This window comes from Mustela nigripes, chromosome 3, assembly GCF_022355385.1.
Source record: "Mustela nigripes isolate SB6536 chromosome 3, MUSNIG.SB6536, whole genome shotgun sequence".
Taxonomy (NCBI): domain Eukaryota; kingdom Metazoa; phylum Chordata; class Mammalia; order Carnivora; family Mustelidae; genus Mustela; species Mustela nigripes.
In genome coordinates this window covers 131577106-131596453 of record NC_081559.1, presented here as the reverse complement: position 1 = coordinate 131596453, position 19348 = coordinate 131577106, and the positions used below count along the sequence as shown (strand labels likewise).

Here is a 19348-nt window from a genome sequence, read left to right as displayed (position 1 = left end):
ATCCTTTCTTCTGACTTTGTGGTCCTCGGGCTTTTCTTTCTGTGAACACTTGAGAGAGAGGATTTATTCTAATCAGTGGTTCCCTCTGACACTGCTTCTCCATGGTTGAATGGGGATGAGCTTGTAGCTTCTTTGGAGTCTTATCAGAATCTATAGAATATGAGTGATCTGAAAACACTAGGTGATTCTAATTTGTTTACCCCCTCCTGTGTTTTGTTTTATTTTAGGGGTAGGTGTCCTATTTTCTTATTCTCTTTGGGAACAGGAAAAGGATTCCCTTTGGGAATCATTTTTATTTAGGATAAAATTTTTCGCATAAAAAATGGTACATGTTGTTCAACTGGACTTTGTCCCTGTCTAAGCATCTTTTTAGTAAGTGAAGCAGAGTTGGAAGTGCACTGAGAGAAAGTCACTTCTGAGTGTTTAGGATGAAGTAACGGCTCTGTAGTTCACTACGATATACTTCAACATCACCATTTTTTTTTTCTTAATTTACTTTGGAGTGAAGTTCATTTCATAAGGAAGACATAGAAAATGGTCAAGGAGATACAACTTTATTCATCTTGAGAATCAAAGAGGATCTAGTTTTTTAGAATTACTATGTTATTCCCTATAATATGTATGGCCATGTAAGGTGAAAATAGCTTTGTAATCACCTTCTGTTTGTCTGTACACTTTTGACAGAAAATAAATTTGACTGTTCTGGGTAAAACGATAAAGACCATGAACTCTGTCTTATCTTCTTACCTCTTTCCCGCTTCCCTGCCCCACCCCCCTTTTTCCTTTCCTTTTCTGTTTCTCTTCCACCTCCCTTTTGCCCTTTGGTGACTCTTCTGTTCCTCTCCCTGCCCCCACTTTGGTATGTCCACACAGAAAATTCTCTATTATCTTTCACACAGTTGTACTTCTTTTTTTTAAATATTATGTGCAGTAAAGTATCAGTTGACTTATCTTCTAAGATATAGGAAATACCTTTTTTTCTAACTTAATATGAATATTATTTCAGTTGTTATCTCAAGATAAACGTAAATAAAATACTGCCACCCTTAGCACCTTCAAAATTTAGCCTTATATAAACTGTAATAGCTCATAGCCTATTATTAGTCTACTGGGACACTTGTCACTCATCGAAATAAGTGATTGTTCTCTAAATTTTATTTCTAAAAAGCACATATCCTGCTTGTTAGGGATCTTGGTGATAAAAGTAGAGTGAGGTTGACAGTGTGTGGGATGGGCAGAATAGCCACTAGCTACATTAGTTAATTTAATACTTTGCTTTCACTTTAATCATCTCGTTACTTTTTGTGGAGTTGGCCAGATGGTTTCTTCTTAAGATTGATTGTTAGGAGTTAGCTACCCACCTATGATTTTACAGATGGTGATATTCATATTCAGTTAAATACAGCCACCGAAAAGTTATAGGAATGCTGTCCATGAAGAGAGATTATTGAGAAGCAAATGGGCCAAAGAAAGAGTTTTTTTAATCTTCACAATTTAATTGGAAGTGCTTTGCTTTTAAAACCGCTTAGCCTGAAATGAATTCTGGATGACACATGTATATGGTATCCAAGTATATAGTTTTCCTGTCTTGTTTATTGATCCAGTGCTTTCTGTATTCCTTACTCTGGGCATTTCACCAGAGGACATTGTGGGGAGGTCGGGGAAGTGGCAAAACTCAGTGATTCCCGCAAAGACAAATGGCCCCAGCTTGCCCACAGCAAGCAATAAAGTACTTGCCATCTGGTAGAGTACATTCCTTTTATAGGAATGAGAGATTATGTGTGAAATAGCAAGATATGATTTGTCACCCCGAAATCTGTCTGGTATATGAGGGACCTTTGTTGCCAAGCCTGTGTTATGGCCTTATTCCTTCACAACCTAGATGCCTTTATATATATATATATTTTTTTTTCTTGTCTGATTGCTGTGATCCCTACTTCCAGCACGGTACTGAATGAAAGTGGCAAGTGTGGGGATTCTTTTTTTGTTGTTCCTGATCTTACAGGGAAAGCTTTCAGCTTTTCACCATTGACTGTGATGTTATTTGTGGGTTTGTCGTGTTTGGTCTTTTTTATATTGAGGTATGTTCCCTCTATACCCATTTTTTGAGAGTTATCATAAATGGATGTTGAATTTTTCTAATGGTTTCCGTGCATCTATTGAGAGGATAATGTGATTTTTATCCTTTATTTTGTTAATGTGATGTATCATGTTGATTCATTTGCAATGTTGAACCATCCTTACATTCTGGAATAAAACACTGATCGTAGTATGTAATGCTTTTAATATATTGTTGAGTTCGGTTTGGTAGTATTTGGTTGAGTGTTTTGCATATATGTTCATCAAGAATATTAGACTGTAGTTTTCTTTTTTTGTAGTGTCTGTCTGATTTTGGTGTCAGGGTAATGCTGGCCTGGTACAGAAACATTCCTTCCTCTTAATTTTTTGAAATAGTTTGAGAAGGATAGGTACTTCCTTTTCTCTGAATGCTTGGTGGAATTCTGTGAAACCGTCTGGTCCTGGACTCATTAGTTGGGGGGTTTTTGATTCCCAGTTCATTTTATTGCTAATAATTAGACTGTTCAGATTTCCTGTTTCTTTGTGATTTAGTCTTAGAAGATTAAATGTGTCTAGGAATTTATCCATTTCTTCTAGGTTGTCCAGTTTTTTGGCATATGCTTGTTTTTTTAGTCTCCTAAAATCTGTATTGTGGTGGTGTCTATTGTATCTTCTTCTCTTTCATTTCTGATAGTACTTACTTGAGTCCTGTCTCTTTTTTTCTTGATGAACCTGGCCAAAGTTTTATCAACTTTATTTATCATTTCAAAGAATCAACTCTCAGGTTTATTGATCTTTTCTATTATTTTTAAAGTCCCATTTCATTTATTTCCACTATGATCTTTATTATCTCCTTCATTTTATTAACTTTGGGCTTTGTTTTTTTCCTTTTTCTTGTTCCTTTAACTGTAAGCTTAGATGGTTTCCTTGATAATTTTCTTAGTGCTTTTGGTATGTTTTATCACTCTGAACTTCCCTCTTAGTACTGCTTTTGCTGTGTCTCCTATTTCGAAACATTGTATTTTCATTTTCATTTGACTCAAGGTATGTTTGAATTTCTCTTGATGTTTTTCTTTTACCCCTTGGCTGTTTTTTAACATGTTGCTTAGCCTCCACATGTTTGTTTTTTCCCCAGGTTTTGTTTTGTTTTGTTTTGTTTTGTTTTTGTTTTTGTTTTGTAATCTAGTTTCGTACTGTTGTGATTGGAAAAGATACTTGGTATGATGTCAGTGTTCTTACATTTACTAAGACTTGTTTTGTGGCCTGACATGTGATCTGTCCTGGAGAATACAATGTGTTCACCTCAGAAGAGGTGTATTCTGCTGTTTTTAGATGGAATGTTCTGTGTATATATATACATTCAGTCCATGTGGTCTAAGGTGTCATTTAAGATCACTGTTCCTTATTGATTTCTGTCTGGATGACCCATCTACTGATATTAAGTGAGGGGTATTAAAGTCCCCTACTAATATTGTATTACTGTTAGTTTCTCCTTTGATGTCTGTTTATATTTGCTTTGTATATTTAGGTCCTTCTATGTTGGATGCATAGATATTTACCATTTCTTTTTATCCTTTTGTTGGATTGATCCCTTCATCATTATGTTTCTTTTTTCTTATTCTTCATTCCTTTCTTGTCACTTGTTAGAGGTTTTCTTTTTAAGTTTACTCTTTTGTCTGATATAAGTATTGCTACCCAAGCATTTTTTCATTTGTGTTTTCATGGAATATTTTTTCTCTCTCTTTTTTTTTTCCTTGTGTATTTTTTCTATCTTTTGACTTCCAGTCTATATATGTCTTCAGGTCTTAAATGAGCCTCTTGCAGGCTGTTTATAGGTTGGTCTTGATTTTTTATCCATTGAGTCACCCTGTGTCATTTGATTGGAACATTTGGTCCATCCACATTTGAAGTAATTGTTAATAGGTATATATTGCCATTTTGTTGTTTTCTTGTTGTTTTATAGTTCTCAGTTTTCTTCTGTTGCTGTCTTCCCTTTGGTTTGATTACTTTCTTTAGTGTTGTGTTTTTATTCCTTTTTATTTTCTGTGTATCTCTTAGAGGTTTTTGGCTCCTGGTTACCATATATAACACCTCATGTATACAGCAGTCTGTTTTAAGATGACAGTCACTTAAGTTTGAACACATTCTAAAAGAACTACATTTCTACTCCCCCCATGACATTTTGTTTCTTTAATGTCATATTGTATGTATTTCCTAAGTAAATCCTGTAGATACAGTTGATTTTTACTATTTTTGATTTTTAACCTTAATATAAGCTTTATATGTGGCAGGTCCACTACCTTTACCATTTTTGCTTTTACTAGTAAGACTTTTTTTCTTCATAATTTTCTTCTATTTTTGACCTTTTCTTTCTGCTCAAAGAAATCCCGTTAACATTTCTTACAAGGCCTGTTTAGTGGTGATGAACTTCTTTAACTTTTGTTTGGGAAACTTTATCTCTCCCTCAATTCTTTTTTTTTTTTTTTTTAAAGATTTTATTTATTTATTTGACAGAGAGAAATCACAAGTAGATGGAGAGGCAGGCAGAGAGAGAGAGAGGGAAGCAGGCTCCCTGCTGAGCAGAGAGCCCGATGCGGGACTCGATCCCAGGACCCTGAGATCATGACCTGAGCTGAAGGCAGCGGCTTAACCCACTGAGCCACCCAGGCGCCCTCTCCCTCAATTCTGAATGATGTCCTTGCTGGGTAGAGTATTCTTCTTTATAGGTTTTTTCCTCTCAGTACTTTGAATATATCATGCCATTCTGTTCTGGCCTGCAAAGTTTCTGCTGAAAAATCAGTTTTATGGCGTTCCATTTGTTCATAACTAGTTGCTGTTCTCTTGCTGTTTTTAAGATTCTCTCTTCACCTTTAATTTTTGACATTTTAATTATTTGTCATGATGTGGGACTTCCTTGGGCTCATCTTGTTTGGGACTCTCTGTGCATCCTGGACCTAGATGTCCATTTTCTTCCCCCAAGTTAGGGAAGTTTTCAACTGTTATTTTTTCAAATAAGTTTTTTGCCCCTTCCCTTTCTGTTTTCTCCTTCTGGGACCCTTATAATATGAATATTAGTATGCTTGATATTGTCCCAGAGGTCCCTGAAACCTTTCTCATTTTTATTTTTTTTTCATTATTGCTGTTCAGTTTAAATGGTGTCTACTACCCTGAATTCCACATCACTGATCTGTTCTTCTGTTTCATCCAATCTGCTATTGATTCCCTCTACTGAATTTTTCATTTTAATGTATCTTCAGCTCTGATACGTTCTTTTTTATATTTTCTGTCTCTGTTGAAATTGTCACTGAGTTCATCCACTTATCTCTCAAGTTTGGTGAGCATCTTTATGACCATTACTTTGAAGTCTTCGTGAGGTAGACTGCTTAATTTCATTTCATTTAGAATTTTTTTTTTTGAGGTTTTGTCTTGTTCTGTCATTTGAAACATGTTGCTCTCTTCCTTTCCCTGTTTTTGCTTGTATATATTAGATAAATCAGCTGTGTCTCCTGGTATTGAACATGTGGCCTTATGTAGAAGACATCTTGTGGGGCCCATTAGTGCATTACCTGCAGGTCACTATAAGCAGGAGCTCCAGGGTTTTCCCCTGTGTGGGCTATATGTGCCGCCTTTTGTGGCTGGACCCTGGGACTAGTTGGGGAGCAGGGCTAGCCCCCAGTGTGGCTGGCTGTGACTGTAGGGGAGGGACCACTTTGGTGGGATGCCAGTCCCAGCTGAGGCCATTCACTGAGTGTGGCAGGGCAGTAGTCACTTTGTGAGGGACAGATACCAATCCCAGTTAAGGCTGCCTGCTATGTACAACAGGATGGGAGCCACATTGGAGGGGTATTCTCTGTGCTGGGTAGGTTGAACCGGACAGGTACACAGGGGAACACCTGGCCAGGGTGAGCAGTGTTATCATAGTGTCAGAACTGGTGTCCACCAGCATCAGGCTGGCTAGACAGGAGGAGGGCAAGAAAAATGCTTTCATTCCTGGAGAAAGTACCCACAGATCCCTGACCCTACTGCATAATGTATGGCCCAAGCACTCAAGTGAGTTTGTGTGCAGGCCCTTTAAGAGTGGAATCTTGGCTTCAGATAGCCCTGCAGCTCTCCTGGAGTTAAGCTTTGTTGATTTTCAAAGCTTTGGGACCTACAACCTGCTGTAGAGCCAGAGGTTGTGGAGGACTGTCTTCCTGGTGCAGATCCCCAGGGCAGGGGTTGCCTGATGTGGTGCTTGAACCCTTCACTTCTCAGGGAGGATCACTACACCTATGATATTCCTCCTGCTTGTGGGTCACCAAGCTGGGGGTGTGGGTTCTGACCAGCCCACATCTCTGCTTCTCCTACCCCTCACAATATGGCTTTTTCTTTTTATCTTTAGCTGTGGAAAAGCTATTCTGCTAGTCTTCAGGTCGTTCTCAGAGGCTTGCTCTGTGTGTACTTGCTTTTGGTGTATTCTTTGTAAGAGGTGATCTCAGGATTCTACTACTCCGCCATTTTCAGAAACTCCTGCCCATTTTTTAAATTGAGATACAACTGACATACATAACATTATATTAGCTTGACGTATACAGTGTAATGCTTTAATATATGTATATATTTAAAACAATTATAGAAAGTCTTTAACATCTATCACTGTACATAGTTACAATTTTTTTCTTGTGATAACTTTTAAGGTCTCCTCTCTTAGCAATTTCCAAATATGTAATACAGTATCTTTATTTTATTGTTTTAAGTAAGCTCCATACCCAGCTTGGAGGCCAACACAGAGCTTGAAGTCATAACCCTGTGATCAAGACTTGAGCTGAGATCAAGAGTCAGACACTTAACTGCCTGAGGCACCAAGGCACCCCTACAATACAGTATCATTAATTATAGTCACCATGCTGTACATAGCATCCCCCAGACTTATTTTCTAGCTGGAGATTTGTACCTTTTGACCCCTCACTCACTTTCTCAACATTACCAACCCTTGACTCCAACAACCACCAATTTATTCTATCTATGAGCTTGGCTTTTTGTTTAAGATTGCACATACAGGGGCACCTGGGTGGCTCAGTGGGTTAAAGCCTCTGCTTTCGGCTCAGGTCATGGTCCCAGGGTCCTGGGATCGAGCCTCGCATCGGGCTCTCTGCTCAGCAGGGAGCCTGCTTCCCTTCCTCTCTCTGCCTGCCTCCCTGCCTACTTGTGATCTGTCAAATAAATAAATAAAATCTTTAAAAAAAAAAAAAAAGATTGCACATACAAGTTAGATCATGTGGCGTTTGTCTTTCTCTGTCTGACTTACTTCACTCAGCTTAATGTCCATAAAATTAATCCATGTTGTTGCAAGTGGCAAGATTTCCTTCATTTTCATGGCCGAATAATATTCCTTTATATATGTATACCACATCGTCTTCATCCATTCATCTGTCTGTGGACTCTTAGGTTGCTTCCGTAACTTGTTGTTGTAAATAATGCTGCACTGAACATAGGGATGCATATATCTTTTTGAATTAGTGTTTCCTTTTCTTGGGATGAATATCCAGAAGTGGAATTGGTAATATGTCAGTTCTCTTTGTAATTCTTTGAGGATCCTCTTACTGTTCTCCAGAGGGGCTGCCCCAATTTATCTTCCCATCAACAGAGCAAGAGGGTTTCCTTTTCTCCACATCCTTACTGACACTTTTTATTTCTTGTCTTTTTGATAACTTTTCTGCCGGGTGTAATGTGACATCTCATTATGGTTTTGATTTGCATTCCCTGATGATTAGTGATAATTGAGCATCTTTTCATCCAACTCTTGGCCACCTATAGGTCTTCTTTGGAAAAATATCTATTCGTACCTTCTATTTTTTTAACTGGATTATTTGCTTGAACATACATTGTGAAGTATCAAGGCAAAGTTGGTTCTTACAGCTGTAACAACAGAAATACAGCTCACTTCTTCACAGATGGTTCCAAACCGTCAATAGAGTGTTATCAGGATTTGAATGCATTTTAACATTTAGTTTTTTAAAAGATTTGAAAGAAATATCATTTAAAGGTGATATGTCAGGTTTTCTAACGAGTATCTTTGGGTCAGCTGCATCTTTTCCAGGGTTTCTCATTCAGATACTTTTTCAGTTGATTTCTATTTTCCTCAGGCATGGCTTCTGTTGACAGTTGTTTAGGCACTTTTGGGTAATGAGGTTAGCCCAGTGGTCCTTTCTAATTCTTCATAAGTATTATTACTATGCAATGTGGGAGTATTTAAGTGCTCTATAGATTTTTGTAAGAATCATGGATTTCTTAGAGAACACTAAGATCATGGTAATGTTATTCTTACTGTCTAAATGCCGGCAATAACTTTTAAGCTCATAACTCTTTAAAACTTACATTTTTTTAATTAAGCCACAACATATTTGTCTTTCTAGAGGAAATCTACAAAACCCTGAGAAACACAATAAAAGGTATCAAAAATGGAGAGTCACATCTTGGAAGGGAAACTAACTGTAACTTGTATACAAATGTAATTTCTATACAAGTGTTGACTCCGCTGTCATGACAAATGAGTGGAAGTTGAGGATGAGGTAGTCCCCACTGCATCAGAAAATTTAGCTGTGTAGGGGACTAGAGAAGGTGTCACTGGAGGGAGCCAAGAGAGTCAAATACAATTTATTATTTGAAAGATAAAATCTAGAGCATGTCCAACTGCTCACGCTTATTGAACAATATAGGGAGCAACTGAGGAGGGATATTTTGATTTGCTGGGATGGAGGACGAGGCATGTGGGGTGGTGTGTTGGTAGGATATCCAAGCAAGGTTTCTGAGAAACTCTACGGGGGTTGGAGAGATTGGCTTTAAAAAGGAAAGGAAAACTGTACATTTTCTGTGAAGTCTGAGCCTGTTGAGAATGAGGTGGTGAATGGGAAGTATGTCAGAAGTTTGAGAAGAGAGGGGCTCATGTCAGGATCCCAAGACCCTGGGATCAAGCCCTGCATCAGGCTCCCTGCTCGGCAGAGAGCCTGCCTCTCCCTCTATCTTTGCCTGCCGCTTTGCTTACTTCTGCTCTCTATCTCTGTGTCAAATAAATAAATAAACAAACACTTTTTTTAAAAAAGTTTGAGAAGAGGAGAAGAGCATTGAAAATAGGCATTTGAGGAGGTAAATTAACCATTTTGCTAGAAAAACATAGTAAGACTGCTGTGTAGTATTGACCATGAACTTAAGAGTGATAGAATAGAACTCTGCTTAGTTTCGTGACCACTGCCCGCCCCCCACCCCTTGGTGCTATTCAGATTTCTTGCTACAAGTGTGAGGGGGTCAAGTGGTCAGGTGCAAAGCTTTGATCTTGAGACCATTGATCCCTCCCCCTAGCTCTGTATCTTGAAGATTAAACACAACCTCCACCTAACACACAGTGCAGCTAAGACAGTTGACTTTGGATGTCCTCATTCAGTTAAATGTCCTCATTCAGTGGAGGCATGGGTCGCTGAAGGGAGTGCAGCCTTGTTTTGGGTGCTTTGGGAAGCTACATTCAGCTTAGTGTGGGATAGTTTTCAAAGTTTCTATTGATTGTAATTATTTTGGTGTCTTTCAAAAAATTGATCGGTTTAAAAATGCTTATCTTATTTGGTTGTAGAAAAATGAAACAAAGCCATTTTTTTCCCTTAGAATGGAAAAAAAGAGATGTGAGATTTAAAGTTCATAGCTGGTAAAATAAAAGGATGTAAATTTTATATGGACAAAAAGTGGGAAGTGGTACTCCCCATGTTTTATATTCAAAACCCATATTTGGAAGCACAGTGCAATGATGCAAGCCTTTATTTCTTACTAATATCTCTTCTTCTTTCATTTTAGGAAATAGTCTAGTAAGTTTAACCTTTCATTTATTTAGTCTTCATGGATTAATTGAGTACTTCCATTTAGATATGATGAAACTTCGTAGATTTTTAGGTAAGTGATTCTAACCTGCTTAACAGTAATAACAAGCTACTCCAAATTTAGTGGCTTGAGATGACATGCATTCATTTAGCTCCGAGTCTGTGGGGTCACTGAATGCTTCCTGTGGTCTGGCTGAGCTCAGTTACGATCCCGCAGCTGACCGTAGGCCAGCTACCCCTTGGGCCTTGCCTGGGACCTCACCTGAGACCTCAGCTGGGGGACACTGGGCTTCCTGGGGCTTAGCTGCCATGGTCTCCCATTAAATTAAAAGGAGGCAGAGGAGTTTGGCACCTTAATAAATTCACATTAAAAACAAAAAAGAGGAGCACCTGGGTGGCTCAGTGGGTTAAAGCCTCTGCCTTTGGCTCAGGTAATGATCCCGGGGTCCTGGGATCGAGCCCTGCATCAAGCTTTCTCCTCAGCGTGGGGGGGGGCCTGCTTCCTCCTCTCTCTCTGCCTGCTGCTCTGCCTACTTGTGATAACTGTCTGTCAAATAAATAAATAAAATCTTTTAAAAAATTTTTAAAATAAAAACAAAAAAGAAGGAAATATTTATTTATTTGACAACAAGCCGAACTTATTCAAGGATTAGTGGCCAGTGTCCGTGAGAGAGCTGGTGTCCCCACGACCCCCTGCACCCCGCCGGTCTCGGCACTGGCTCTCCGTCACTTCCACCACATCCTGTTGGCCAAAGCACATCAGATGGATGAGCAGCACCTCTCTGCCAGGAAGCTTTGAAGGTTCAAAGCCATGGCTGGAGGGCAAAGGGAAGAAGGTGGGACACTTCTGCAGTCGGTTTCTTACACTGACCACTGCTTTATTACAAAGATGACACTGTTTCTGTCCTTTTTAAAAAGTTTGAAAGCTCAGACTTCAAAAAATCAAGTACGTTGTATTTAGGTGTTCTCTTTTTCTGACCCCAGAAATCTCTTTACAGTAAATTTTAAAGATTATTTTTAACATGTTTAAACAAGTAGGGTGATATTTGCTTAGGACTGCTGTGCTACGAAAAAAGTTGAAGTTTTTCACCAGCTATGTTAAAAGAAGTGTGAGGATTATTTCTTACTCTTTTAAAGAAGAAGATAATATTTTCTTTCCTCTTAAATACCAAAGGAAGATAAATTCATTACCTAGGCCTTTGAGAAACTTCTCATGTATATTTATTTATAATTTATATGCCTGTAATATACTTATATATTGTATAAATTATAAAACACATAGAGAAATGGATACTAAGAAAAACGAAAAGATTGTTTGAAAACATGAATTAAAGTAAATATAGAATCCCAGTGCTCATTCCTTCTCACTGGTGAGTCCTGGTTTATCACTGTGGAATTGACTCACTTGACTCAGTGACCAGTAGATTAGGGTGTTATGCTGTTGGGGCTGTACTACAGACCTGATGGCAGTGGGGACAGCTCTACCCTAATCCTAATCTACTTTTTCATGAGCATGACAGATACTGAACAGAGAGTAGGATTAGCAGAAGGTCCAGCCCTACTACTGAAAAATTAATCCCAGATCCAGAACATACCTCACTGATGAGGCACCTGTAGGCTCATGTTCATACTCCCCCAGTAACTGTCATATTTTAGTTTCATATCGATATTTGTTCACTGGTAACTGTTTAGAATATAAAACAGTACTTGACACAAGTATGTGTTGAATGAATTATACTATTTGTTAATTAAGCTGAGAAACTTTTAAAATTACATTGAAAAGAGGGAAGTTTGGCACAGTGATAGATTCACATTTTAAGAGAGAAAAACATTTATTTTTTTGCCATGAGTACCTTCTGAAAGTTTTGAACAAGTCAGTGGTCAAATGGTATTGATTCATTGGTATGCATGTGAGTTATGAGGTGATTATCATCTCTCTGAAGCTGAACAGTTAGCTGATAGCCACATGAAAATTTTAAATGGAAAACTTAAAATCATCATAATTTTTGTACTTGTACATGTTTCTCAGCTACAGTGAAATCTGGGGTCTTTTGTCTTTGATGCAGTTATGATTCAAGAGGATTACCACAGTCAGAACCCTTACCACAATGCAGTCCACGCTGCAGATGTTACTCAGGCCATGCACTGTTACTTAAAAGAACCTAAGGTAAGGTGCTGACATTTCCAGTGGGTGAAAATCCTTAGAAAACTTCCTCTGGCTTAACTTTCAAATACTTTTCCTTAAATTAGTGATTTGACTCAAAGTGAGAGTCTTTCTTTACAAGAAAGAGGTCTGCCTGGATAACATTTGCCACCGTGGTTATATTTATAAGTGCAGCAGCTGGAGAACTGGGTGATTGTAGAGGGCGAGGCTGAAGTCCAGGCAAGGTCCAGATCCTAGGAACCCCCTGTCCCCCCAGGGCTGTCTTAAGACACTGGCACTTACACCAAGCTCCTTGTGAGCTCCATGAAGGCTGGACAGTGTTAGTCCAGGTCAGTGAATGAATGGGGAGCTACAGAAGGGAAACCGGAGACTCTAGAAACCCCTCGTGGTTGTGGTGTAAAAATGAATCTGACAAGACCAGGAAAACAGAGGCCTGTCAGGAGCTGTTTCATTTCAATGCACCATGAACGGGTCTGGCAGCCCAAGCTAGAACAGGTAGCCTTGGGGAAGGAGAGAGGTGGGTGGTCTGTAAGGTCTCTCAGGAGTTCAAGTGCCTAGGTTATAGTGTCTGCGTGCACATGGGGGAGTGAAATAGGGAGAAGAGTCGATGAAGACCACAGGGGGCAGCAGAGTAGAAGGTGGAAGTCTGTTGAGAGAAAGAGTGTAGAAAGGGAGCAAGTTTTGGGGGTTAAGGCTGGTAGAAATGATGAGTTCCATTTTGGATATGTGGAATTAAGCATCTTTGTGTGATATCCAAATGGAGATATGATAGTTGGATCAAAGACTCTGGAGCACAGGAGAGAATCTGTTGGAGCTACAGATGAGGGAATCACTGACTGAAGACGATAACAGAAAGCCACATTTGCCCGTGGACGTTTCCTACCCCTGAGGGTTCTGAAATTATGCTTGCTTACTCTAAACTCTGCTTATAAACTCCTCTCGCCTGGGATCCAAATTCTGGCTAGATGTTAGAAAGGAAAGCAGCCTGACCAAACCAGTTTGTGCTAGTTGATGCCAACTTTGAGAATATAGCTCTGTGGTTGACAGTCTTCTGATTTTTGAAGAGATTGTGGAATATGTGAACCTTAGTTTTTAAAAGGATACACATCATGACTTTATTTATTTTTAAAAAGATTTTATTTATTTATTTATTTGAGAGAAAGAGACACACACGGCAAGAGAGGAAACACAAGCAGGGGGAATGGGAGAGGGAGTAGCGGGTTTCCTGCTGTTCAGAGAGCCCAATTCAGGGCTCGATCCCAGGACTCTGGGATCATGACCTGAGCCGAAGGCAGATGCTTAATGACCGAGCCACCCAGGTGCTCCTCATCATGACTTTTTTAAAGATTCATTTATTTTAGAGTGAGTGCACATGCATACCTGTTGGGGGGAGGGGCAGAGGGCAAAGAAGAGGGAGATAGTGTCTGAGGTAGACTACCCACTAAGTGTGGAGCCTGATTCAGGCCTCGATCGAACAACCCTAAGATCATGACCTAAGCTGAAATCAGGAGTCAGGCACTTAACCAACTGAGCCACCCAGGTGCCCCACATCACAACTTCTTTTAAAAAGCAATGTTATTGTGAGATCACTTATATGCAATAGTAAAATGTATACATTTCACAGATAGTTTTTTTTTTTTTTTTAAGATTTATTTCTTTATTTGCCAGAGAGAGACAGCATAAGCGGGGGGAGCAGCAGACAGAAGGAAAAGCAGGCTCCCCACTGAGCAGGGAGCCCAATGTGGGGCTCGATCACAGGACCCTGGGGTTCTGACCTGAGTCACCCAAGTGTCCTTTTGTTGTTGTTGTTTAAGATTTTATTTATTTGTCAGAGATCATGGGTAGAATTTTGACAAATGTATACTCCCAGATGCCCCAGTTTTTTAATCAAACTTTAGAAAATCTCTGGGCCAAGACTGAAGCCTCTATTCGAGAGTTCTTTGGGAGAAATTACTTAGTAAGTAATCACCGTACCGTAAATGGAATGGTAAATAGAATGATGAAGGTTAAGTATCCTGTTCTGTGAGTCACAGAAAGTTAATTAACCTAGGGAACGTGTCTGTGAAGGCTTCTCCCCTCCTGTCTTCCGCTGGCAGCACCCAATCCAGGGTGATGTCTGGAATCCAGGGGACAGAAGTTAACGTTGACACCAGGCAGTGGGCGTGACGAGAGAACATGCAGGATGGGAAGATTGTGGATAAAAATGAGTAAGGACAATCTTAACCACGCAGCTCTGGCAATACAAATTTTTAAACCTTTTTTTTTTTTTGACACCATAAGATGAACTTTATTTTAAAGCTCATAAAAGGCTTCACAATATAAGTTACAATCAACATTTCTTCCAATTTACACCTTCACATGACGATGTACTGTATAACAAGAGATATAGTTGAAAGTTTTTGTTCTGCATGCTGCTAACACATTTTACTAGCTTTTGCTTTACTCATTGATTTTTAATATCAAAGCAAAAAGTCATATTCTATTGGACAGAATTAATATTAGAAAGCCCTTATGAAATCAGACTTAGTCTTGTTTATAAACATCTGATAATTCTTTTATATAAAAACTTTTCATCGTTGACATACTCAATGAACTTAGCCAGAGCTTCACTGAAGGAGATAGATAAAATCACTGAGCCCTCAGATGCAAAAATTCCCTTCTCCTTTATTATAGTTTACATTTTAAAAGAGAATCACTCTAAGTTTTGAAAGTGCATTTTTTTAAAAAGCCTTGAGATTATATCTTTTTTATTTTCCAGGCTTTCATGTGGCTCCATGTTTTCAGGTGCTTTCGTTCATTAACTGAGTACGTTTTCCTGGTGCTAGGAATCCAGTGGTAAACAGGACAGGATAGGTCCCAGTGAGGGAAGCAGTCATTAAACAGATAAATAAATGTTGAGCTATGGGACGCCTGGGTGGCTTAGTCAGTTAAGTGTCTGCCTTTGGCTCAGGTCATGATCCTGGGGTCCTGGGATCGAGTCCCACATCGAGTTTCCTGCCCAGCAGGGAACATGCTTCTCTTTCTGCCTGCCACTCCCCCTGCTCATGCTCTTTCTCTCTCACTCTCTGAAAAATAAGTAAGTATCTTCAAAATGTTGACATGTATTTTAGTAATTGCTGCCATGGAGAAAGTGAAAAGAGAGGAGTGTACTAGAGAGTGACCAGTGGATGGCAAGCATTTACAGCTTTAAGTAGAGTGGTCAGAAAACACCGAAGCTGAAAGGGAAAATTTGAGGGGGAGTCAGCGTAGAAAGATCCAGGCGCAGAGGAAATCATAAATAGAAAGGCCTAGATATAGTATTTAGTAAGAAACCTGCTTTCAGTTATTATGTATGATTTCTGTGTAAGAGCTAATTCCTGTACTCAAAGTGAAAAAAGAAATATTCAAAGCCCCCCCAAATTGCTAGAAAGTAGCACTTGCACTTGCCTCAGCTCTAACTTTAGTGTTTACTTTTTATGTTTTCGTATCTGCACTTATGTAGATTACAATTTTGTTCCAGGTAAGCCTATTAACATTTAATAGCAACAATAAAAATGGTGAGGGTTTTTATTGAACACAGGAGAACTCACTGTTACTAGTTTTCTGTTTGGTGAAGGGCCCTGCTGATAGCTTTGAGGATACAGGTGAAGCCTCGCTCACAGACGGCAGACGATTTGCAGTTTCTTAAGACTTCACGTGACTCGGCTCTGTCGGCATCACCAGATACAGTCACAGGAATGGAAAGAACACTGGCTTTTGGTTTTAATGCACTTTAGAAAAAAAAAACTATTAATGTCATTGACTTCTCTGTCTTTGTTATGAAGCTCATAGTTTTCTTTCTGATGAAATTTTTTTTACAAGCTGAAGTGTTACATTTTTATTCAAAACAATTTTTTTTATGTGGATTTGTTTTCAACTTAGAACTTACTTTCCCTTCATAGGACGTTTAAAAATTCAGTTGCTCCTCCTCATGTTTCTCTTTTTAATGGTCAACTTTTGAATCTACCTGAGATCATTTGCTATCCTGTGTAATGACACATTAATTTTTTTAAGTTAAGTCTTATTCTGGATTACTGTATTCTTCCGGGCTAGTGCCTGCCTGTTCTTTTGCAGCTTTCCCTCTGTTTTAGTTATCCTAAGACTATGATACCTTTGCATATTGCTTAATAAATTACTTGTTCATAAGATGCCCACAGCCCTGCCCACGGGTCAGGTTGTTTATTTCAGACACGTCTATAACTAATTCTCTTGTCATACTTCAGCTTGCCAGTTCTGTAACCCCTTGGGATGTCTTGCTGAGCTTAATTGCAGCTGCCACTCACGATCTGGATCATCCGGGTGTTAATCAACCTTTCCTTATTAAAACTAACCATTACTTGGCAACTCTGTACAAGGTTAGTACAATTTTATCATGGAACTTAATATTCTTGCATTCTAGAAAATGTTTTAATGGAGTCGAAGTCATAAACAGTGTCTACGAATGTTGGAATTTTAACCAGATTAATATTACCTATCAAGAATTCTTTTTTTTTCTAATATATATATATATTTTTTAAAGATTTTATTTATTTAACAGACAGATCACAGGTAGGCAGAGAGGCAGGCAGAGAGAGAGGAGGAAGCAGGCTCCCTGTGGAGCAGAGCGCCCGATGTGGGGCTTGATCCCAGGACCCTGGCATCACGACCTGAGCCGAAGGCAGAGGCTTTAACCCACTGAGCCACCCAGGCGCCCCACCTATCAAGAATTCTTTATGTTCAGGAAGAGGCTTACCATTAAATAACTCAGATATGCCTTTTTTTTTTTTTAGAATACCTCAGTACTGGAAAATCACCACTGGAGATCTGCAGTGGGATTATTGAGAGAATCTGGTTTATTCTCACATATGCCATCAGAAAGCAGGTAGGCTGGATTAAGACACGTTTAATTTGTTATGAACTATGGAGATTAAGCTGGCAAAACAATTTTACAAAGTTTTAAAAATTTATTCAGGTGTTCCACAGTTTTCAGTTTTTGTTAAATTTAATGACTAAGTTATTTTACAAATTTACATCAAAATTATAGTAATTTAAACATTCTACGTATAGAAAGTAATTTTTTTTGGTGAATTTTTATGGCGCACTCTGTGGATTTGAGGATTATAAAATTCACTCCCAACACACAGTGGCTCAGTCATAGCTTACTATTATTGATGTAAATAGTATTACATATTTCCATGTTACACTCATTATAATAAAACCTTACGTTCTAGGTGTAAAGAAATTAATTGTTCTGTATAATAAATACACACGTTCAAATAAGTTTCAGGAAGTTTTCAAAATGGATAACAAATAAAACGAATGCCTTAAGTTTGTTAGCTTAGTCCTGGAGTGACTTCTGGAGCTATAGGATAAAATAGTGATGGAAAGGAAGTAAATACTGATTTTTTTTTTTTTTAAGATTTTATTTATTTGTCAGAGAGAGAGAGTGAGCGAGCACAGGCAGACAGTGGCAGGCAGAGGGAGAAGCAGGCTCCCTGCCAAGCAAGGAGCCCAATGTGGGACTCGATCCCAGGACGCTGGGATCATGACCTGAGCCGAAGACAGCCGCTCAACCAACTGAGCCACCCAGTCCCTAATTTTTTAAGTAAAGGCCATTTGATGTTAAGAAGGCCATTTGAAAGCCTGATAAAAAGCATCAGCGCAAATGAGCCCAATATGATGGTGGTTGACAAAATCTCTTACCATTGATCCACAGAGAAAACTTTACTAATGCCTCACTAAGAGACAATACACTTAAGAAAACCACGTAAATGGGTATAAACCATCTAACTCCAGAAAACAAGGTGAGGCATAAATATATGTTTGGGTACGAAAATCTAAGTTACTATCATAGTTCTTTCCTTTTTCCCTTTCATAATTTAAAACAACTTCATTTTAAAAACTTAAGTATCTTGTGTAATGACCACAAGAAAAAAGCTGGACTTTATTTTTTATTTTTTTAAATCTTTATTCACGGATACCATTTGGAGTTTTGACAATACTTCTGGTAAGTAAAATTGTTTCTTGCTGTAGTACAAATATAATAATTGCGTAAACCATAGTTTTTATAAATTATCTTTTTCTTGATTAAAGCAGATTAAAATGTTTGCTTTATTCCCTTTTTGTCATACTTTACATTTGATGATTAACTCTGTTGATAAAAAACTGAAAATAAGGAACACTGCATAATAGCATTCTTTCATGTTTCCTTTATTTAGGGTTTGTTTTACTTAATATCCAGTATTGTGAGCCTTTTAATCTGATGACAGCTCTTTACTGATCTTTATACATAGGTAATGTTTGTTATGGCCCATTGAGGGGGAAAAAGGCAGGGTTTTATTGTTTGTTTGTTTGTTTGTTTTAGGTTTTTTTCTCTTGTTATTTGACTTGAGACAGTTTAAAAAATGATACAGTGTATTTGTATTAACACGTTACCTTTTTCTTTCCAGAAAAGTTGGATTTCATTCAGATAACTTTGATTCTTGAATTACAATTCAAGAACTGAATTGTAATTTTATCTAAACTTTATCAGATTATTTGGTGGGATTTTATCAGTGGGTAACTGGGCATCTTTGTCAAAATACCTACAGGAATTAATTGTTGAATGGGCTGTTCTTTCTCCGCTTGAACCAACCTTCGTTTGAACCAACCTTCTGGCTTTCAGATGTCAGACACCAAAAAATAGACCAGAGTTGTTTACCCTCAGCACATCCCAGCAAAGAATTTTCTAAAATAACATACCATTGCTATGTAGATTTTTTTCAAGGCAAATAATTCCTCCTTGGCTGGCAAAATAAATCTTTTTGGAATGTATGCATATTGATATTTTCCTTTAAGCTCCTTTGGTTTTAGTTTTCATTATTTTAGTGTGTTTTCTTTAATGCATTTTTTAAAATTCATGTTTTGTGATAGGTTAAAAGTTGAATGGCAATTAGAATATTAAGTTTAAGAAAAAAATCAAGGAGTAACTATTTAATTGAAAGTCTTGTATTTTCTGTTTATATTTCTCTACTTGCAGGCAACAAATGGAGACTCAGATAGGTGCTTTGATACTAGCCACAGACATCAGTCGCCAAAATGAGTATCTGTCATTGTTTAGGTCCCATTTGGACAGAGGTGACTTACAACTAGAAGATGCCAGGCATAGGCATTTGGTTTTACAGGTAAAATGGGGCTGGGAAAGATGGTCTTTCTGGGCTAAATCACATACCCATTAGAATAAAAATGAATTCTTCTGGGGTAGCTTTCAGAGTGGTCAAATCTTGAGGGAAAGCTGTGGAGTCTC

At 38.4% G+C, this 19348-nt stretch overlaps 1 protein-coding gene across 2 annotated transcripts in view; it reads left to right on the top strand.

Annotated features, from left to right (window-relative positions):
• Positions 1–19348, top strand: part of PDE7A (phosphodiesterase 7A) — a 115653-nt gene that overhangs the window by 90164 nt on the left and 6141 nt on the right. For both annotated transcript variants that reach the window (XM_059394658.1, XM_059394659.1), the window contains 5 exons: positions 9880–9975; positions 11969–12069; positions 16308–16439; positions 16854–16945; positions 19082–19226. In XM_059394658.1, the coding sequence (XP_059250641.1) occupies positions 9880–9975; positions 11969–12069; positions 16308–16439; positions 16854–16945; positions 19082–19226 (566 nt within the window). The remainder of the gene's footprint in view (positions 1–9879; positions 9976–11968; positions 12070–16307; positions 16440–16853; positions 16946–19081; positions 19227–19348) is intronic.